Below are 25,009 nucleotides of genomic sequence, written 5' to 3' on the forward strand. Positions count from 1 at the left end.
GTAATTGGTTTCAAAGCAACTGATACAAAGACAGGAGTACTAAGAGTTATATGTACATATCTATATACATACACATACATATATATGTATATATGTATATACACATACATATATATATGTATAAATATATATATATATATATGTATGTATATACATATAAATATATAGGTATATATGTATATGTATATATGTATGTATATACATATATGTAGATATATGTATAAATATATATATATGTATATACATATATGTATATATATGTAAATATAAATACATATTTATATATATATATATATGTATATATATATAGATATATCATCATCATCATTATCATCGTTTAATGTCTGTTTTCCATGCTAGCATGGGTTGGACAGTTTGACCAGTGTCTGGGAAGCCAGGAGGCTGCACCAGGCTCTAGTCTGATCTGGCAGTGTTTATACATATATGTACACATATACATACACACACACACACACACACACATATATATATATATATATATACATATTTATGCAGGCAGCGCTGGTATTGAAGTTATAAACTCTGCAATGGGCACATTTCGATTCTTAAACTAAATCTAACTCCATTTCATTTTGTCAATGTATCAGTCACTCTTTTATCATATGCCTACCCATCACTATCGAGATGGAGATGGCTATCCACAAGTGCAAACTCCTTGAGCCAGAGTAGCTGTTTCATCCCACACCATCCTTCAAGGTAACACTCCTTCTATTTTGTCAACTGGGACCATGATTCAGTCTGGATTACAGCAAAGTGTGTGGAATGCAAGAATTTCGTGGATTTCTACATGAACAAAAATCTTATACAAGCAAAGTTGATTCAGCAGTTGAAATAAGCAAATAAATTAAATGAGGAGGAAGTAATAGAAGAGAGACAGAAAGAAAAGGATGACTAGACAGTAGGGAAGATTGAATATGGGTAGGTCTGCTGACATCCGTTGTTACATGGGTGACTTGTTGGCAACTTTCCTGATAAATAGTTTCTATGATTTCTGATTCTCAAAGTTGCTACTCTAGTATGTCTTGTAGTGTAAATTGTGACATTACTTGTAGCTGATATCAACTAGATTGTGTACTTACTTGCTGAACTGTTCAATGACTACAATGCATACTGTGATTTCTTCAAGTCAAATTTTTGCACAGGGGATCATTTTAACTGATTTGTACTGAATTAGGACGGTGATCTTGTTTGAAACTATGATGTCATCTTCCAACTGTATGTTTGTGTGCTTGCTTGCACACATACATGCATGCACACACATGAGTACATACACACACATACACACACACACTCATTTCAATTATTATTTATGTTATTGTTTTTGCATGCCTGATTGGGTGAAATTAAGATTTATGATTTTAGTTAGAGAATTATGCAAATTAGGATTTCATCAAAGAGAATCAATGATTCAGTTTTGGTACTGTGTTTTGAATGGTGTTTTTTTTTTTGCTGTACTAACCATGTTCTAAATAAATTTTAGTACCCTCCTCCATATCTATGTCCTACCTTCCAGCATCACTAATTTGCTATATCTGATTGTACCTAATAGCTTTATCATAGCTATTGAGGAAGAAATGTAGTTTCTTTTGGTTAAAATAATAGATTTTTATGCAGTAAAATCATGTTTATGTCTCTGATTTTGCTGTACTGTGTATGTTATTGTTTTAATTTTCTCAAGGAGCCTATTTTTAAGTGTTGTTTTAGAAGAAAATGATATTTGTCCATTGCCTAAAGCAGAGAGAAGGCATGATAGACAAGGGGAGATGACAGTCGTAGATAAGGAGGAAATGGTGTATAACATCGATAAAATGTTAGAAGCATTTGAGATTTATAGAATACAAGAGTGCATGGGAATAAAGAGATCTTTAAGAATATGTTCGTAAAATAAATGTTACATGTAGTATTTACAACTGATAGAGAGAGAGTTGCAATATTAGTGGTACAAAGAAAGAGGTTTTTTAATGAGTAGTGGAGGTGCAGCTATCAAGTTTAAAGTGCAAAATTTAATATATAGGGGTGCAGAGTGAAGACAAATAATAAAAATAGGCTTCAGATTCGAATTTTTTAAATACATGAGGTTAAGAGACTTTCTTCAAATTGTTGTGAGGAAAAAAAGATGATTAAAAATTAAATGCTAAAATAAATGAATCCCAGAAGCATTGGTTAGGTTGTCCATCAGATGTAAGTGCTGGTTCATGTTAGTCTATGTTTTAAAGATGGATTATGTACAGTGAGTGCTATGAGCTGGTAGTTGAAGGTATGCATGAATGGAGGCTTATGTTAGCACAATCATTAAATTAGTTTTCCAGGTGAGATGGTGCATGCTGAAGCTACATGGATAAACACTGTATTAGAGGATTATCTAATCCCGAGAGGAGTTACAGATGGTGAATCAAAATTACTTATACACATTCATGCATATTTTTATTATTATGTGTATCTGAATCAGCAAGCTATTTCAATAGAGAGTGTGTATTTCAATTTTTGTGTGTGTTTGTGCAGGAAGAAAAGAAGATAAAAGCCTGATAAGTGGGAGTTCACAAATATTTATATCATGACAAAAGCCCCTCCACACCTACTACAAACATCTTTGCTTTGTTATGCTGTTTCTTTGGTTTGCTTTTATGTTGAAAAAAAATTACTCCAAGTGTGGGAGAGAGTGTGATTTTCAGAAAAATTACTTTTCAGTGTGTTTTGTTTGGAAATTCTCATATATTAAACCTATATACTAACTAATATATCCTTTATTGAACCAACATTGTTTCAATGAATATATAAAATAAGACTCTATATAAACATAAATATAAAACAATAGAATATTGTGAAAGCTTAGTTTGACTGTTATTACCACCTCATATTTTCTTATTTAAACTCTACTTTCTAAATCCTTGCTTAATAAATTGTAAAATATTTCTAATTATCTCAGGGAATTACAAGCAGATTAGTTTCTAATCTGATGTATTTATACTGAAATCAAATATAAAGTCAATTTATCTAGGTAGCATATGTCACCTGCAAGATGTTTTACTCATGGTAAAATGCAATGTTTTTTAGTGTTATACATATTGACTTATAAGTTCAGAACAGTTACTATAAATCACTGAGAACAATTGGTAGTCTGCTTAGATATAACTAAGAGGTATCGGTTCATTTCTTGCTAGACTGTCACATTTTCTTATTCTTGCTTGTATGTACATTCTTTGATAAAATGTGTATATATTTATATATATTACTGTTTAGAAAAGATCAGTTGGTCAAGTATTTCTCTGCCACATTACATTATGGTGACATTTTCTATGCTTCAGCAGAGGATCTTTTGATTAATACTGTATCATTTAAACTAGGTTTTCTATCTTATATAGAAACTCTTATGTACAAACTTTGATCCCTTTTCAATAAGTGCATTATGAAGTTCACAGATCAATAGACATTTCCCATAAGTATTTGAAATTTTATGTAAATTTTCAAGAAATTATATGAAATTCTTGGAATATTACTTGCAAGTGTAGTGATAAGGTATTATGATTTTACTGAGTTGAGTTTACAGTCACATTTTCATTCTTAGAAAAAAAAACGAACTTATCACTAACCTTCAGAAATAAATATACATCTTTACAACAACGATTTCTCTAACACTCACAAAGTAACTAATTAATCTTTATTTGATAACATAATTGTAAAAACAATCCTCAAGAAACAGAAAAGTTAAATGTTTGATCTAATCTACTAGTTACATTGCTTGGAACATAGGAAATGTTAGAAATTTTATTTAGTCTGAGATTTATGTCAAAACATGAAATTTTTTAAGTATAAATTCTATGAAATATTAAATTTGTGTAAAATTTCATAAAATATAAACAATTATTTAGAATTTGAAAATTTAAAACTAAATATATATATATATATTTGCTAAATGTAAGAAATTTTTCAGAATATGTAAAGTCTCCAAAACCATAAGATAAGATAAAAATATTTGAGTTTATATACAAAATTTTGCCATGAGACATTCAAACTAATTTTTGAATTTTATAGTTCCAAATTTAAGTTGTTTGATGATGTTTTTTTGTTTTTTGTGTTTTCTCCACTTTTAACTTTTGTTATTTGTTGGCTTGTTTGTTTGAAGTTACTTATAATTCTGTGAAACTTCCCTTAATTTGCAGACTCTAAAAGCCGTAAGTATGCAATTCTACTAGCTTTTACTAACTCATCATCTACACAACCATCCTGCACCTTTTCTATCTTTATCAACATTTCTTTTTTCATTAGTTCTTAACACACTGCATAATCATTTGCATTGCTTTGTTAATGCTTAAAATGACACTCATCACAAACTTTCAAAAGATCACACTTAGAGTTAATAAAGAAATATTTATTACAACTACAACAACAGATAGTCTCATTAATACTCCAGACTTTATCAACTTTTTTTTTTTTTTAAATATGTGTGCTTTTTTCTTTCTTTTTACTCTCTAAAAAATTCTATAATTTAAAAATAAATCAGTTTTTCTTCTAGAATTTATGATTAAGGTAGCATGTTTAGTTATAATAATGTTTACATTAATGCATGAATGTTATGCAGAATGCTTTTACCTCTCTTATTTTTTTTATTAATATTATTGTTGCTGTGATTCTATACATTCTCAAATGAAATCCCTGACTGTCTCAAGCTCTGTAGGACTACTTATTACTACATCACAAACTTTTGTCTTTGTCACCTTGCTTTTTTCACCCAAAGATATACTTAAAACCAAAAATGTATTTTCTATCCTGAATTGTTGCTTGGTGCTTTCAACTTATGTTTCATTTATATAGCATAGAAACTCATGGTGTGCCTTGGAGACCAGTTATTGTGAGGGAGATAATAATTTCTAATTAAGTCCTGGTATGAGTATTAATTTTAATTTTAAATCAAAGACAAAGAAAGAAGATGCTCAGAATATACATAATCGACTCCTTTTACTTTACTCTTTACAAATATCTTAAAATTTCTAGTGGTGGATAATCATGTATTGCACCATTTCATTCTTATTAGAAATTATCAACATGACATGATGCAACGAAAATAAATTTAACAAAATTAAACATCTTATGAAACAGAAAAAAAATTCTACAAGTAAATACAGATAGAGAGAAACAAAGCAATGAAACTGTCATCAGTTATTCTGCAGCCATCATTCAGTTTATAACAAACTAAAATTACACTTTTATAGTTCCTTTGAAATGTCAATAGCTTTTGTGTTTTATTGTTTACAAATATATATATCATCATCATCGTTTAGCGTCATATATATATATATATATATATATATATATATGTATGTATAAAACTCCAAGAAAGTTAGAGGTTGTGAATCCAACCCACTAAGGGATAATATCTATCCAATATACTGCTGGTAGAATACCCAACTGTTAATACACAAGTGTTTTTTATTGCATTGCAATTACATTACCTAGTGTACTAAATGGGTGAAGGTAATGTATATATATATATATATGTGTGTGTGTGTGTGTGTGTGTGTGTGTGTGTCCGAAATATATATTATATACATCTATACACACATATATATAAACACTTTTTCAGCATATCTTTTGCACAGAAAACGTTATGTATGGGAGTCTTTGTAACTGTATCATTCAATAGATAAATAGATATACTCTTCTATTTCCAATGATATTGAGGTCTACCTCTTTTGTCTATCTACCTATTCTGTCTTTCTGTCTTTCTATACATATATATATAGATACCTTCTTTTATTCTTATATTCGTAAAGAAGGAAATTTGTTAAATGATACAAATACACTCAGACACACACACATGACAATTTATTTCATTTTAAGTTATGAGTTTTACTGAAATATATTATATCAACTTTGGTATGATTTGAAAAAAATCATCGTTGTCAATGTTCAACACATTATTTGATTATAAGTATCAAAGTGTGTCATAACAATCATGTGAGTTGTTGGCTGATCTCCTTTGTTTAGCTGTGTAAATATTAATGAAGAGTTGAACAGAACCATTGAACAGGTAACAACATTGTGATAAAAGATTTCAATTCTAGTAGCAGAGAATGAAGCAGAAATCACAATTAAATCATACTATTATTATTGGAAAGGACAACTCTTCCGAAATTTAACAATATCACCATATGAGTTCATGCTATATCATTATTGTAACTCTTAAGGTGGCAAGCTGGTTCAATGGTTAGTGAGACTGACAAAATGGTTAGAAGCATTTCTTCCAGCTCTCTATGTTCTGACTTCAAACTTTACCAATGTCAGGTTTGCCTTTCATCTCTTTGGTGTCATTGAAATAAGTACCATTTGAACACTGAGGATTGGTGTGATCAATTTGCCTTCTCTCTTAAAATTACTGGACTTGTGCGAAAATTTTCAACCTTTGTCTTTGTAATTCTTGATTTTAGGTTTACTCACGACAAACATTTAAATTTTAAAAAAATAAAGGAATTATGAAAATAAATATATTGTGAAGATTGATATGGATAAGGAGTAATAATATAAAAATGGTTATGATAATGGCACTGAGAGGGAATCAAAGCACTCTACAATATTCTAAAATTTATTACATTATAATCTCTTGATATGCACTTCTGTGAATTTGGTTTTTTTTATTATGTTATTATGAGGGGTTGTGAGTGTGCATATGTAGGAAAGGGACAGTTATATAATTAAATTGATTATGATAGTTTCAAAAATGCATTTCAGTGAATACTTGCAACCTTTCTGCAAATGTGAAGTGGAATGTCTTGCTTCTGCTTCATATTCATCAGCGATCATTAGTATCCATTTTAGTACCTACTTGAAATTATAGCATGAATTTTAATTAAATAGTTACCTGTACAAGCACACAAACACATATGCACCTCCCATACTCACACATGCACACATGCTCACACATGCACGCACTCAAACATGCACACACACACCCATATAATTAACATCTTCCCAGTTATGATTATATATTCCACTGTAGCTGCTGCACTAGGTTCTAATATTTAGCTCTACTTGTCTAAGACTTCGTGCCAAAATAAAGAATTGTTCTAATTGATATTTTTTGCCTGGATACATATCATTACTTTTCTTACAAATACTATTTGAATGGCACCATTTTCTCAGTGAATGGAATTCATGACCTTGTATTAGTTACTTTGTTAATATTCTTGGCAAAAATTACAATATATCATAAGTTATTTCTCTCTTCTATAATTCTAAGACTTTATTTATATATAAGTTAATTACTTTGCTAATATTCTTGGAAAAAACCAGACAAGTCACACTTTTCCATTTCCTTTTCTCTGTCAATCTGAACCTTTTGTGCTACAAATCTTTTATAACAAAAATTTAATAACTTCTTTTCACCTCAGATCCGTTAATGTCTCCCACTTTTAGTGTGTGCTATATTTCATAATTTCCTTTATTCTTTAGGATAGTACACTGGAAGTTATTGTATTTGACAGTGGATTACAGTTTCTCATCATGGATTTCAATGCAAGTGTTATTAGAATTAATGTAAATTAATGCAGGAGTGACCGTGTGGTAAGAAGCTCGCTTCCTAACCACATGGTTCTGGGTTCAGTCCCACCCACTGCAGGGCACCTTGGGCAAGTGTCATCTGCTGTAGCCTCAGGCCAACGAAAGCCATGTGAGTGGATTTGGTAGATGGAAGCTGAAAGAAGTCTGTGAGATATATATATATATATATATATATATATAAGACATATATGTGTGTGCGTCTTTGATAGAATAAGTATCAGGCTTACAAAGAGTAAGTCCTCAGGTTGATTTGTTTGAATAAAAGCATTGCTGTAGCATAGCTGCAGTCATATGACAGAAACAAGCAAAAGAATAAAAGAATACATATATATATCATTTATAGTCATGCTTAAAATGTTTCTCAATATTTTCATGTTTGTTGCTACTAATTTCCTTCTCCTTTGATATGGCTATAATAATGAGTTAATATCATTATTAATACTATCATAATAATGAGTACGTACCATTAATATTTATTGCCCATAATAACTTATGGTAATTTATTGAAGCTTATTTAATTAACATACCAAATTCAGCTGATGTGGTTTTACCATTCACCCAACCAGCTTTAACCTTTTAGCATTTAAACTGGCCATTTCCAGCCCAAATATTTACCAGTTTTGCATTTAGACCAGGCAGATCTGGTCTCTTACGTGTACCCTACAATATCATTCTAAAAATATTCAATCACAACACCAAAATATTAAAGCTAGAAGACAATGAATGATAAATTTCAAACAATGTGAATGAATAAGCATTGCATTTAACAAAGTAATCTGAATGCTAAACAGTTAAACCCTGATGATAAAGAAAGTAAGTACCAGTAATATGTTTTGTTAATTCAGATAACTATATTCCACCTCTACAAGTATTTCACTTTTTATTATTTTTTCTTTTTCTTCTTTTGCTATACTATATTGCTCTGTCTCCAGTATATGATTTAATGTGCCTTGTGGTACTTCTCATTTGTTGATATGGCCCTCTTTGTTGTACCCAGAAATACTATCATGAAATGTATAGAAATGTAAAGCACATGAAACTTTTGTTTCTCTTTCTTTGCTCCAGTTTCCCTAAATATTTCTTATGATAGTAGATACATGACACCTGTGTTCATATCTTGCCTTCTGTATCTTGATGATTTATTGTCAACCCATTTCTCAACACGTTAGTTCCATCGTCATAGATGTTCTCCTTTCTAAGGGCCTCCTTCAGTCAGGATGTACATGCATATGTAAGGTGTTTCCTGTGGACGGCAGGAATTTGGCTATACATAAACATCTTTCCCTCTCTACCATTCACATTGTCCAAAGCAAAGGTGCTGACTTGGGTTGATACAGTTTGGTGCCAGTGTCATTATAGGAATGCCAAGTGCTGGAACACATACTGCTACATCTACCATCTAACAACTTTACCAATCCACTACCTTGGATTACTTCTTTTTTATTATCTCATAAGAATGTAAGATAAGTGGGTATCAACGGGATTGAATTCAGATTGTAGAGAATCAGAAAAAACACTGTGAGGTATTCTGTCTTACTCTCAAATGTCTCTGCTAGTTAGGCACCATCTAAATTCCCCACAGTCATATTCCACTGCCTGTCTACGATTTGGTTATCACCACTCTAAGTGTTGATAAGTACCCACTGTATTTGGTCATAATTTGGGATTACATATATTTATACTGGACATGTGTAACATTTATCATGAGTGTACAAGTGGGAAACCATGCTAGCTGTAGTATTTTTCAAGTGCTATTCCTTGTCTGTATACACACTATAAATGTTATATACACTTGTATTTTAATCTAAAGGTATTTTAAGTGCATACATTATTTGCAGATATTAGTTTTGCATTCACATATAATCCATCTTCACTGGGACTAGATGATATGATAATGGCTCCTGATGGCCAACTTGTATTCCACAAATATCTTTTACTTTGTCACAAAAACATCTCAAGTAGCTTCCAAAGATGTTCCTTTCTTTTGCAATGCTTCTTTTGCAATGCTTCACAATACTAAAAAAAGCCATACATGAACCAAATTATTACTTCAACTTGGTTACTGTGGATATCAAATGTAAGCAGAAATCCATAATGGATACACTATAGACTCTATTCTTGTTTTACCCTTTAGTGTTCAGGCTGGCCAAAAATAATTTCCCTTCATTTGTTTGAACTGGTCAAATTTGGCTGTACTGAGTCCTCTATGAAATCATTAAAGAAATAAACAAATCTCGTTATTGAATTATTGTAGCTTTGAGATCATGTGAGATAAATCCTTTCCCTCTGTTATTCAAGTATAAATACTGTGAAATTCTTGAGACATTTTGGCTTTTTCAATGTTTGAAGAGAAGTGTACATTCTAGTTTTTGATGATATGGCATCAGCAAGTTGCAATTTGGACTTCGAAGGATTTATTCTTGATAATGTGTAAAATATAAACAAAAACAACAGTGATTTGTCTTCAGATGAATCTGATATTGATATTTATGAATCTTCACATGACAAGGAAGATTTTGATAATGAAAGTGATGAAAATGATATTGAAAACATTATGGCACCATGGTTGAAGATTACTACCTCAACCACATACAATTCCCGATTTCACAGAAAAGACTAGTCCACAGCATAGTCTACCTCCCCATGCTCAGCTATTGGACTTTTTATTTTTATTTTTACTGAAAAGTTTTTTGAAACTGTTGTAGAGGAAACAAATAAATATGGTCAATGCATAATTTATTCATGGAAGACCCAATCCACTATGGCAGCCAACTAATTCTGTGGAAACGCAAGCTTTTTTTACTATAAACATTATGTTTGATATCAAACAGCTTCCTCAATTGTGGAACTATTTCAGTCCTGATATAAGGTATGGTAATCCATATATCTCCAGCATTATGCCTAACTGTAGTTAATTCATATATTTTTTATGTAAAAATCCACAAGGCACCTCTGCCTATGACCATTTGAAATTTCGTGTTGACATCAAGTCTCAGTTATGTGAGGGCTTTCCTTCCGGAAAGCACAAAGCTGTTGAAAAAAGCAAAATTAACTGAGGTGGATGTCAACAGAGAAAATATTGACTTTCATAAAGTGGAAAATAAATGGAAGGAAAAAAGTTTGCAGACTGTGTTCACTGCAAAAAAGAAAAACTGCAAAAGGATATCAGGTCAAGACCTCACATATGCGTTCATTTTGCAAAGTGCCCTTGTGCAAAGGGTGCTTTGGACAGTGTCATGATAGAAATATGGCATAACTATACTTTGTTTTTTTAATTGTAATAGTATCATATATTCCTTTCATTTTATTACAAATAATATGTGAAAGTGAGTAATACATATTAATTTTCACCTTTGTCTCACCTGTTAATGAACTTTTTTTTTTCATGCATTCTGTTATGTAAATGTATTCCTTAAATTGTATAAAAGTACATAGCCAATGGTATATTGACTAGTAAAAGAGTTTTGTACTTTATTTTCAATGAAAATGTTTGAATGAAATATAGAGAAAGAATGAAATTGTGTGCCAATTATACTTAATTATACTTAATTCAAGTTAATGTACCTCATTTTGAAAAGTGGCAAAATTGCTGGCAGTTAACATCTGGGATAATTTTAGTAATAAATAAATCAGGTAAGATGCATTAAGAATCTCAATTTTAGTGCTTATCCATAATGTTATTGTTTTTACACCTGTTAATTAAATTTACTTTCCCATAAAAGTCAAATTTAATCAGAAAGATCAACTACAATTACATAACTATAAACCATTGGTATATAAGCTCCCACTGACAAAATTTCAAATCTATATGTAAAATATTAACAAAGTTACAAGCAAATATTGTGGACACTCCTCTTGAACCTGAATAATTCAAAATAATGTGAGCAAATGTAGAATTACATCTCACAGATTAATGTGAAAACTAAAGGGTTCAGGAAATATCATTTCTTTAGCATTTCGACTCAATCTGTTGTTTCCATGTTCACCCTTAACGGCCCCAGTTTTCTGTCTGCATCTATGTCACACATTGGTAAAAAAAACTAATTTTTTTTTATTGTCTAGTTCTGAGTATTATATAGACTACAATAGACACAAACATGGCTTGGATACAGTCATGGCTGTGTGGTTAAGAAGTTTATTTTGCTTCCCAACCACATGATCTCAGGTTCAGTTCTACTGTGTATTACCTCGGGTGTCTTCTACTATAGCCTCGAACTAACCAAAGCCTTATGAATGAATTTAGTTGAGGAAACTGAAAGAAGCCCTTTGTATATGAGAATGTGAGTGTGGCTCCTAATCTTGACATTGCACAATAGCTGTAAATGAGCTTCCTCTTCTCTAATTCCTTTCCCCTAGATTTCCCTTTTCCTTCATCTTCTAGGGTTTATAAAATCGAGTACCTGTCAAGTACAGAGATTGACAGATTTAACTAGAGTATTATCTCTAATATTGCTAGCCATGTACCAAAATCTGAAGCAATTTTTATTATTATTATTGTTGTTTCATGTTTTCACTTATCCTTATTATCATCATCATCATAATTTCTGAAACTGCTGAACAGGTAAGATGTTAGATTTTTGACATGTTCTGGTTGTTAGTGTGTATAAATAATCTGCAATTGACATCTGTCCTTGAGCAAATTTCTCTACTCTACTAGCCAATGGCTTTAAACTAATTATAAATCATCCATATTGCCATCAGCATCATTATCTTTAACCTTTCAAATGTTAACATTCAGCTACAACTATAAAATGTATATTTAGTAAAAATAACTTCAGAGGAAAAAATTCAATGTAAATTTAGAGCTAGGAAAATCTTGTAAAATATGAGTAAAATAAGTAAGAATATAAGAAAGCCATTCCTTTTACCCTTGCCCAAATGGTATATAATTGCCAATTATAAATTAGAGGCATAAATGGTATTTTATATGTGCCAAAAATAATGTCTAATGATTTCATATAACTGTTCTCCCACCATCTTCACTCTTCTTCTTCTTCTTCTTCTTCTTCTTCTTCTTCTTGCTGATGTTCTTGTTATTATCATTATTGAACAATATATATATAAATGTATATATTTATATATGCATATTAATATACATATATGTATATATATATATTTATATATACATCCATATGTAATATATGTGTGTGTATGTATATATATACATATATATACATATATAAATATATCTACATATATATACATATGTATAAATATATACATACAGATATATATCTGTGCATATACATATATATACATTTATATATAAACACGTGTGTGTATATATATATAATATATATATATATATAATATATATATATATATACATACATATCAATATATACATATATATATATACATATGTATATATATATACATATATATATGTATATATACATTTGTGTATATATATATATATATATACACCTGTGTATATATGCTTGTGTGTGTATATGTATATATATGTGTATATATATAATATATAGGTGTGTGTATATATATATATATATATATTCACACATGTATACATACGAATGTTTATGTATACACACACATATATACACAGGCACACACACATACACACACATAGTTATCTTAAATTAGATTCTAATTTTTTCTCTCTTTCTCCGCAAATGTTTTCATACTACTTGAACTATTTAGAAAGAACTACCTGTGTTAATTATGAGGCCTAAACAGCCATACGTAAATATGTGTCGGTTACTGGTTACTGTGTGTATATGTCTGTTATGTGCACCACTTTACTGCTTACATAAGTCATTTATGTAAGCAATTAATTCTCACAAATAAAATTTAAATTGCCGATTAGCAAAGAAGGGGGCTGAAGTGTTTGACTATGATAGGCCTAGATTGAAACACATGCGCACATATTGGTGTGTGTAAAATGCAGTTAACTGCAGTAAAGTTTAAAATGAAAGACTTCTTTGGAATCTTTTGGAGCAATAGTATTTAATTTAAGGATATCTTTTCTTTTATAATAAATCTCAGAACAAGTTATAAACAGTAGCTACAACACATCGTGACGTACATTTGCCATTGAAATATGGTTAACCCCTAAGGGTGGATGCTACTGTAGTTTGTAGCCCCAGGAGGCCACTGCCTCCAGCTGGCTATAGATACACTTTCTGTGCCCTATCAGTATTTGCAAAGGGAAGTCACACACCGATGACGGGTCAATATCCAGAAACTCGAGTCCGTGTGTATCATAAGTTGAAGACGGGAAGGATGACTTCCCTTTGCAAATACTGATAGGGCACAGAAAGTGTCTATAGCCAGTTGGAGGAGGTGTCCTCCTGGGGCTACAAACTACAGTAGCATCCACCCTTAGGGGTTAGCCATATTTCAATGGCAAATATACGTTTTCTTTAATACTTTCACATGTATTAATCATTGGATGATGGCCATGCTGGGGCATAGCCTTGATGAGTTTTAGTCAAATGAATCAATGCCAGTACTCTTTTTTAAGCCTGGTACTTATTCTATTGGTTTCTTCATCAACCTGCTAAAACATGGGGATATAAACAAAGAAATCTGGTTGCCAAGCAGTGGTGGGGGACAAACGCTAGGATTCATTTACTTACATATACACACGCACACACACACACACACATGCATATATATTCAATGGGCTTCTTTCAGTTTTTGCATTTTCCAATTTCATTCACAAGGGTTTTGGTTGGCCCTAAGCTATAATAGAAGACACTTGTCCAAGGTACCTCACAGCAGGACTGAAATGAGAACCATGTGGTTGGGCAGCAAACTTCTTGCCACACAGACATACTTGTGCCTATGTATGTATGTATGTATGTATGTATGTATGCATGCATGCATTTACATATGTATGTGCATATATACAGGGTGCAGTGAATAAACTGTCATCTGAATTATGCAAAAATAACATTGACATCTAATATTAACAGATATATTTACCAAAACTACATAAAAATATCTTGAAATATAAAAGAAATTTATTTAATAAAATCGCCTTTAGATTCAACCACAGCCTCCAGATGATTTCAGAATATTCTGCGACTATTCTGGATGGTCTCCTTGTTTAAGTTGGTGAATGCTGTCATAATCCTTGCCTTCAGTTCATCTTTGGTGTTTCAAGGAGTTTTGTAGGTCTCTCACTCAACTGCTCCCCACACATAATAATCAAGTGCGTTGCAGTCTGGGGAGTTACATGGCCAAATGTTAGGGATGATGTAGTCGCAGAAATTGTCTGACAATCATGACTGGATTCTCCTGCTTGTGTGGCATGGTGCAGAGTCTTGTTGCCAGACATAGGGTCTTCCAGCAGCCACTCTTTTGACCCAGGGCAGCACTACCTCCACTAGGAACTTGATGTAGGCCTCTGTGTTGAGTATGCATTCGATATATATAGCTATGTGGTAAGAAGCTTGCTTCCCAACCATATCATTCTGAGTTCAGTCTCACAGTATGACACCTTGGGCAAGTGTCTTGGACTATAGCATCGGGCCAACCAAAGTGTTGTGAGTGGATTTGATAACTGGAAACTGAAGTGGCCTGCCATATATATATATATATGTGTGTGTGTATTTATGTGTGTCTTACCATCTGTGTTTGTACCCGACCATCGCTTGATAACTGATGCTGGTGTGTTTGTGTCCCCATAACTAAATGGTTTAGCAAAAAAAAACTGAATGAGTAGGTATTAAATTTACAAAGAATAAGTCCTGGGGTCAATTTCTTTGACTAAAACACTTTAGTGTGGTGCTCTAGCATGGCAGCAGTCAAATTACTGAAACACGTAACAGAATAAAAGAATCTATGTGGTACATTATATTTTTGAGCAAAGCACTTCAGTTCATGTTGCTTTGCAATCATTTCACCATTTGATGTATGACATGCTGTGCATCTGTAAAGGTAATGCTGATTTGATGGAGGGAATAAGCTATTGTACAGCATAAACATTCAATCACTATAAGCAGATCATTTATGCAGGTTGTTAAGCAAGACATTTCAGAAGCCTCATCTGTCATCTAGAACAAGAGACACCATACCATGATATACTAGGGTGTGTAGGTGTGATGTATATATATATAAACACTCACCACACATATATATTTAGATATGTATACATACATACATACATACACATATATGTTTGTATGTATGCACATGCACACAATATACTTATGCATACATACACACACACATATATATGCACATAGATATACAGGGTGTGGTGAATAAACTGTTGTCTAAATTACGCACAAATGAAAATAACAATGACATCACATTTCAACAGATATATTTACCATAATTACATAGAAATATTTTGAAATATAAAAGATTAAGTTTATTCAATAAAATCACCATTGCCTTCAACCACAGCCTTCTGGTGATTTCGGAATCTCCTGCAACTATTCTGGATGTTCTCTTTGTTTAAGTTGCAAATGTTGCTATAATCCTTGCCTCCAGTTGATCTTTAGTGTTACAAGCAATTTTGTTGATCTATTGCTCAGTTGCACCCCACACATAATATTCAAGGGAGCTGGCATCTGAGAAGTTAGGTTGCCAAATGTTAGGAATGATGCGGTCGCAGAAATTGTCTGACAGTCATGACTGGGTTCTCCCACTTGTGTACATGGTGCAGAGTCCTATTGCCAGACATAAGGTGTTCCAGCAGCCACCCTCTTGACCCAGGGCAGCACTACCTCCTCCAGGCACTTGATGTAGGCCTCTGTGTTGTGTGTAAGGTTATGTGGGAAGATGAATGGAGGTATAACTTTGCCTTCACTAGTGATCACTCCAAACACCATGATGTTAACAGGTTGTTTGATTTTTATCACTCTTACAATCATTGTGAGTTCGAATCCCAGACTGGGTTGCATGTCGTGTTCTTGAGCAATACATTTTATTTTGTTGTTCCAGTTCACTCAGCTGTAGAAATGAGTTGTGAGGTGCCAAGCTGTATCATCCTTTGCCTTTCACTTGGATAACACTGGTGGTGTGGAAAGGGGAAGCCAGTATGCATGGGCAACTGCTGGTCTTCCATAAAACAAGCTTGCCCGGACTTGTACCTGGAAGGGTAACTATCTAGGTGCAATGCAATGGTCAGACATGTCCGAAGGAGATCTCACACACATCTATATATAAATAGATGTGTGTATTTTTTCTTTGTTTACAATTAACACAGAAAAAAATAGATAAACAGTTACCTGGGTAGCAAAATATCATACAAGTAAAAAGGGTGTAACACCTTGTTTTTAAAGGTAGAAACTCTGGGTTTATGTGGAATATTTCATAGAATATATATATATAAATAAATAAATAAATGGAGTTAAACGCAGGTGTTACTCAAATTCTTTTAATTCCGACACGTGTTTCAAAGATAACATTGGTTTTATTCCAAAGGAATAAAATAGTTTAAAACAATGTAATCTTCTCTTCAGGGAAACGAAGAAATAAAACTCATCAATAAGATATTTTAACAGAATATGATGGATATGTATAGTAATGAACTGAACGCTATTAAATCTAGTTGTAAGGATATAAACGATATCAATTTTAATTTATACGCCGACACCAAACAAGGAAAGGGAGCTAACCCTTATTTAAACCCATTTTTTCATTCTAAAGGTAAACTGATATCTTTTAAAGATAGTTAAACTAAAAATATGGCAACTAATAGCAAAACTATTTGGTTGATGTTTCCTTATGGGAGGCAAATTATATCTAATCTTCTTTTCCAGTTTGGGGAAGCTATTATTAAGAATTTTCCAAAAAATTCTAGGTATTACTCTATTATCAACTTGCACACAGTTAGGATTGGTTTTTCCAACACAAAAAATCTCTTACAAATTATCTCCTCACATAATATTAGTCTGTTAAATAAGAATCTATTTACTAATACTAACATTAATTTAGCTAATACCATCTATCCCCCTAGAAATATTAATAACAAGGTTATTGTCTCTGAAGTTACTATACACACACACACACACACATATATATATATATACATGCATATGTATGTACATATACACACACACACACATATACATACCTATATACATATATATATATATTTTTGTGTTCTATGTATGTGCATGTGACCTTCTCTCCTTAAATTTGTGATGCTTCGCTGTATAAGAAATCATTATTATTCTAGTCTCTATTTCTCTGAAGTCAATAGAAGCATGCTAAATATCAAGTGATTGCTCTCTACTGCACCATACAGCTACTAGCCACAGTCCTCTGAATTACTTTTACCCTGTTTCAAGTCATGTCTACAGACAGTCTTTAGACAATGCCCAAGACAACCAGTTGGTTCTATGCCAGGGATAAATTAATCATAGAATATATTTTGGGCACCCTGCCAATATCTATGCTGTGTAAGCCACCTTAAGCAAACAAATGATAAAGAAGAGCATACCTGACGGCTTCAGTTTGGCATATAGCATTGACATCTGATTCCAGTCGTCTCCCTTAGACTGCGTAGCAGAATAAATTGATATGATATCTAATTATCAATTGATTAATTATCAAATTTATTGGTCATATAACTGAAATGAAACATGATCAGAGTGTGTATGCTTTTATTAGCAGTATGTCCCTCCCGAAATACTCAAGTTTCAATATATCAGTTTCAACACATGATTTCATATAACAAAATAAATACAAGCATGAAATTTTTTTTATTCAAACACTACTTATGTTTTACTTTGAAGAGGGTTTCAAACTCTCAGCACTTTGTACAGGTAGAATATTGTACATTTAGAATATTGTGTCCTCAATGAAGAGCCTAAACATTGCAACCAAAACCATTTTTCCTAAGAAAAAATTTTGGAGCCCTTGTAAATAAACTCTGATAGAACATTGAAGACTTAGCTTTCAAAGATTACTTTAATTTTTGTTTCACATCATCATCATCATCGTTTAACGTCCGTTTTAAATGCTAGCATGCGTTGGACGGTTCAACTGGGGTCTGGGAAGCTAGAAGGCTGTGCCAGGCCCAGTCTGATCTGGCAGGGTTTCTACAGCTGGATGTCCTTCCTAACGCCAATATGTTGCAAATGTTATAGTATCTTTGTAGGAAGGTATTCTGTATGATGTTGTGGCCATCATGTAACTCTGGTTGACTCCACTTAGGATGAGAAAAGTCTCTTTGTTAGCACCATCACATACCATTACAATAATTTATTTTGAAATGATAGTGAGATGTAGCCTTTTCAGCTACACAAATCATATGTATGTATATGTATATATATATTATTTCACTTAGGCATAGTTATACTTATAACCTGTGTTAGAACTCCATAGACATGTTTCAGGACAAAGTGTCAGTTGAGTACAAAGCAGTAATAAGAAATTGAATTAATGACAAAGGAACATGACATCATTTAATGAACTTTATTATTTTGCAGCTCTTTCTGCTGTAAGATTCAATGTACTTAAAGTTGAATGCATGTGTATCGCCCTATACCTTCATTGGAGCTTTAAATATGAAGTGCTATTTTATTTAGGAAAGCATTTACCTTTACTCATATACACAGAAAGCATTACCTTAAAAAAATGCATACACATATGTAGGAAATGAAATAAGAAGTTAGTGGGGTGCAGAAGCTCCTCCCAGAAAGAGTGAAATTAGATAAAATTTTGTGTATATTTATATGAGAGTGTATGTACTGAGAGGTATATGAAGAAATTGCAAAGAAGTAAAAAGGAAAGCAAGTAAAAATCCAAAATACACTTGGGAATAGAGATAGATAGAAACTGATAGCATCCAAAACAATGAGAGAGAGAGAGAGAGAGAGAGAACGTGATCATGAGGGTCATAGAAATTAATTCTACATAAGAATCCTAGACAGATTGAGAATTAACAGGTTAAAGAAACATATATATATATATATATACGTTTTATTTATTATTTTGCACATGACTTAATAATTGTTATATGTTTTATCTTATATTTAATCTTTTTATAATATGTAATTTTTCTAAATGGTATAATTTAATTTTTCATTATAGAATTGATAAAAGGTGGTTTTTTCCTAATTTACATATATGTATATATATATATATATTGCAAATGTGGAAATAAATTATTCAGCTCAAAGAAACTGAAAAGGGCATTTTTTTCTAGTCACATAACATGCTTTGAGAGAGAATTTATTTTATCACAACGATTTCTGTGGCAAATATTTGTTTGTTAACCTCACACATTCAACCAACTTATATTCAGTCTGCTGAGTAATACATGAGCATGAACTGAATTCATTATCTTGAGCAAGGGAAATTTGTTAGTAATTATATTGGTGTGTGAAATAATTATTTTTGATTAACATATGGGTCAATTGCCTCTCTTTGTTCTGCTTCAGTTGGAAAATTGATTGGATCTTTAAGACCTTGTTGTGATAGAATGGCATCGTGACTGTTGCATATGAAAATTTTCTCTTGGTACAACACTTCAACGTGTTTTATTGAGCATCAATGAATTAAAATTGCATTCAGTTGTAATATGCCACTGATTTTGACTCAAATGAGACCATTCTTTTAATGTTTGTGTGTAAGATTCTCTTGATGTATTGTTCTATATGTATGGATAAATGTGTGTGTGTGTGAGAGTGTATTTAAATGTGTATGTGTGTGTGTATAGATATATATTTGTGTACTTATATGTGTACGCATATATATATATATGTGTGTGTATATATATATATATATTTGTATACTCAGTAGCTTATGATTGTGAGCTCTGCATTCTAACCACTGAGCCAGACATGCAAACTTAATCATCTAAGTGTGGACCCCATGAATCACTCATCCAGGCACCTCCTAACCTGCTAGATCCCAATACTATGAGCTCCAGCAATACTACCCACCTCAATAATAGTGATGCTAGAACTATCACTCCAAGCTCTTGTAATCCTCACACATGTAAATGTGGCTGTACCTTCTCCCAGCTACATTCTAGTAATGATAATAGTTCCAGTCCTACCTTAGGATTAACTGATCTTAGGAACGAGCATAGAATAGGGATTGAGGTGCATGGTTCAGTGGTTTGAGTATCAGGCTACAATCATGAGATAGTGAGTTTGATTCCAGACTGGGCTGTGTTGTGTTTTTGAGCAAGACACCATATTTCACGTTGGTCCAGTTAAGTCAGCTGTCGAAATGAGTTTTGACATCATTGGTGCCAAGATGTATTGGCCTTTGCCTTTTCCTTGGATAACATTGGTGGCATGGAGAGGAGAGCCTGGTATGCATGGGTGACTGTTGGCCTTCCATCAACAACCTTGCTGAGACCTGTGCCACAGAGGGGAACTTTCTATGTGCAGTCCCATGGTCATTCATGACCGAAGGGCTAGGGTTAGGGGTCTTTTTTTTTTATATTATTCTAAGCCAACCACCAGTGGGGAAACCTGTAATTGTCATGGGTGCTGTAGTGTTTAGCATGTTCATGAGTGGTAGTGGTATTGAATTAAAAACAGTAACCAGAATTGTTGTTGGGAAAATGGTGGATAATCTTGTGGTCTTTTCCCAAGTTACTACCAGATTCGAAACTTTAGTGTTTTGATGCCCAGCATAACAATATATTAAAGATGTAATGACTGACTGAGGGCATTCTTCTGGTTACATATCTCTGGACAACTTCCAGTAGATCGATATTTTTGACAACATGGGGTTCCAGTCTGGAGTCGCAAACTTTAAGTGTGGATGTATGACAACAATAAATAGCTTTAAAGATTTTTCAAAAGTAATTCTAAACCTTCTTTCTTTACTTGTATCTTTATTTTCTTCCTTTTAGTGAAGTTTTCTTCTTTTACTTCTAGCTGTAGGCTTGGCTAGTTTTGCAGTTCTTGAGGGTGTAGAGTTGAATAGAGCAGACAGTTTGATTTTATCAATTCTGTGAGTGTTTCATATAATATCGTTTCTAGTGTAGAAAAATGGTAATTTTGATTGTTATCTTTAGACATTTGTATTTTATAGTAGGGAATTATGTTTATCTGTTGGTATTTATAGCGATGTATTTAAAGCCTACATTAATACATGCTCTTTAATATCATTGAAAACAACCAGATCAGTATTTGTAGCCACCAAAATGATATATGTTCTTTGTAATGAACACTGAGTTTTCATTCGGTGTCTATATTTGGCTTTGGGTCATTGTGTTGTGCATCATCTGGATTATGTGGCGTGTCCCTACACACCAGCAGTAATTATATTGTTACTGTTGTTGTTGTTGGTAATATCTTGACTGATAATCAGTTAGCGTCTATGTTTTGACAAGTCAAGGCTATTTCAAGCTGTTTATTCACTTGTAATCAGAATGGTTTCAGAATGGTTAAAACTTTAGTGATTCTGTGCCATCATTGCAAGAAATATATGTGTTGTTATTAATTATTTCTTGGTCCACTTTCTTTATAGTCCCCAGTTCCTATGCTGCAATTACTGAGAATGTCATTTATGAAATCATCTTCATTATAAAGCTCTAATTAGTATTCCTTCAGTTTGTGTACAGTGGAATAGAAAAAAAATGCTAAGTGGTATGTGAATGCTTATCTCTCAACTGTGGTACATAGCTGTTTATTTCATAGATTTCTGTGACTTTTATCAAAGGTTTACAATATTTATGACCTACTATCAGAGCTATATTAGCTTTCTTTTGTAATCTAGCTGTCTTGAGTTCATACAAAAGTTTGCTTATTCCCATTATTTATTCTTACATTGTTATTTGTATCATTCTTTATTCTGTTGATTCTTTTGTGAAAATTGTATAGAAATTTTTTGAATGAATTCTAATTCGGAAAATCTTCATACTGATATTTTGTTGTATCTTGGGAGGGTCATTATGTCAATGATAAACACAGCACTGATTCTATTTCACATCTATATCATTAATCAGTTTGTTAACTATGTAGCCAATTTATTAATCAATTGTTTCATTAATTATTTGCTTAGTCACTATTCATGACCTAGTACAATAAGAGAAATGAGTTGATATTTTTTTATACCTTACAAGAAAATATCGTATGATTTTGTAGTATTTCCTATTAATTAACAAATATTCTACTCCTTGTCATTATATTTTTGTTCATTAAGAAGTTAACCAAACATTACCTTGTTTAATTACAGTCTCTGCTTTGTGCAACTAGAGCATTTTTTATGCTACTTAATAGTCTGATTTCAGTTCTTTTTTATTTAAAATATTGGTGGAAATAAAGGTCTTGGTGTGGCTGTGAGGTTAAAAAAGTTCCTTCCCAGCTTCACAGTTTTGGGTTCAGTACCACTGTGTGGAACTTAGAGCAAGTGTCTTTTTCTATAGTTTTAAGTTAACCAAAGCCTTTAAGTGGATTCCATAGACAGGAACTAAAAGAAGTCTGTTTGATTCATGAGTGTGCACTTGGGTTTCCTTGACTTGATATCACGGTTATAAAAGTATGTCACCACTATACAAGTGCTGTTATTCATTTCCAATCTTTTGTGGAAACAAATCTATCCTTGGGAGAAAATACCTTTCATTGAAACAGCTGAGGGTTACTGTCAGGAAGGATATCAGACTATAGAGAGTCTGTCTTGATAAATTTAGTCTGACCATTTTATCATGGAAAAGTGGATTTTAAAATGATGCAGAATGATTTATACCAGCATTTATTATGATAATTAAGACTTCTTGCTTAATGCTTTTTAAACTGCAATGCTAAAAAGGAATGAGACATGGACCCTGAATGCAGTGGACATACAAAGACAAGAGAGGAATGAAGCTATTATGCTCTGCATGGTGAGCAATGTTAGTGTACATATGCAATAGAGTGCTGGTATATTGTGAGAGAAGCTAGGTATAAGAGGAATTAGATGCAGTGTGCAAAAGAGAAGACTTTGTAGGTTTGGTAATGTGATAAATACAAATCAGAACAATTGCATAAAGAAGTGCTGACCACTAAAAATGGATGGGACTTGTGGAAGAGGGAGAGCCAGGAAGACATGGAACAAAGTACTGAAGGCCAACCACTGAGCCTAATGAAGAAGACAAAGGACCAAGATATATGGTGCCTTGTTGTGCTCAATAAGACCAGCCTACCAAGAGAATTGGTATCCTTAAATCACCCTGGTAATGCTTGTCCACAAGGGACTCTGCCCTCTCAACCTTCTTCCCCCAACCACATTTCATCCCTTAACATCCAAAAAGCATTGGTGATGGTGACACGCAAAAAGCACTGATGCCACTTAAAAAGTACTGGTGTTAGTACCACTTAAAAAGCACCCAGAACACTCTGTAAAGTGGTTGGCATTAGGAAGGGCACCTAGTTGTAGAAACCAAGCCAGACTATGGAGCCTGGTGTGGTCCTTGGCCTCACCAACTCCTAACAAACAGTTCAGCCCATGCCAGCATAGGAAATGGATGTTAAATAAGGATGATAGATGAAAGATATACATGAATAGCAAAATAGAGTAGCAAAATTAGTAACATTGTCTTCTAGTCATGCTAAACTCAAATGCATTGCTATTTTCCCCATTTAGATGAGTCAGGGAACACAGAAAATAGTACTCTGCTGCTTAGACAATCCCAGATTGCAAGAATAATGTAGGAGAAGTTTTAGAAGAGAAATGAATAAATTAATGCTATTCTGTTCGACATTACCACAAAATTATCCTGCATAAGAATCGTTGATTTCACACAGATGGTAAAAGTACTAGAAATGTCCTGTAGTAATTTAGTATACTGACTTTAACTCTACATTGGAGCTTATTCAACCCAGTATATTTTATAAGTGCATAAAAGGATCATGCACACTTTTTAATGCACATAGTATGTATGTGTGTGTGTGTATGTGTGCATGTATGTGTGTATAAATATCTACACATATACATATAAAATATGATCTAAGTCAACAGTGTTTTGTATTATACTGTGAATGCTCAATTTACATCACACATTATTGTTATTGATTACATAACAGATATAGACTGATAACATGGCAGTTATTTGAGGAATAAAATAGCTGAGAGATAGAAAGAGGGAGTGGTAGAGAGATAGAGAGAGAGGAACAGATGAATGTAGGATGAGGCTTGGAGAGAGAGAGAGAGAGAGAGAGAAGAGAGAGAGAGAGAGAGAGTATAAGGTAGTGAAAAGAAAAGATGCAGGAAGATATTGTGACATGGCAAGAAATAAAGACTTGAAACAGAGTAGAGATAGAGGAAGTTGGAGTGGATATGAAGAGAATGAATGAGAAAGCCATATATATATATATTACATGAATATAGGGTGTGAGTTGAGGAGAGGGAGTGAGAAAGAGTAAATGAAGAAGGAACTATATTTGTGTGTGTGTGTATATATATATATATATTATATATATATATATATATATATATACATACACACACACGTTATATACATATGCATGTATGTACATATATATATATATATATATATATATATATATAT

At 32.6% G+C, this 25,009-nt stretch overlaps 1 protein-coding gene across 8 annotated transcripts in view; it reads left to right on the forward strand.

Moving 5' to 3' along the window:
* LOC115215824 (protein lev-9-like) overlaps nucleotides 1–25,009 on the forward strand; it is a 1,149,105-nt gene that overhangs the window by 327,256 nt on the left and 796,840 nt on the right. For all 8 annotated transcript variants that reach the window (XM_036505906.1, XM_036505907.1, XM_036505908.1 and 5 more), the window contains exon 3: nucleotides 4,182–4,193. In XM_036505906.1, the coding sequence (XP_036361799.1) occupies nucleotides 4,182–4,193 (12 nt within the window). The remainder of the gene's footprint in view (nucleotides 1–4,181; nucleotides 4,194–25,009) is intronic.

The sequence above is a fragment of the Octopus sinensis genome, linkage group LG9, assembly GCF_006345805.1.
Source record: "Octopus sinensis linkage group LG9, ASM634580v1, whole genome shotgun sequence".
Lineage (NCBI taxonomy): Eukaryota > Metazoa > Mollusca > Cephalopoda > Octopoda > Octopodidae > Octopus > Octopus sinensis.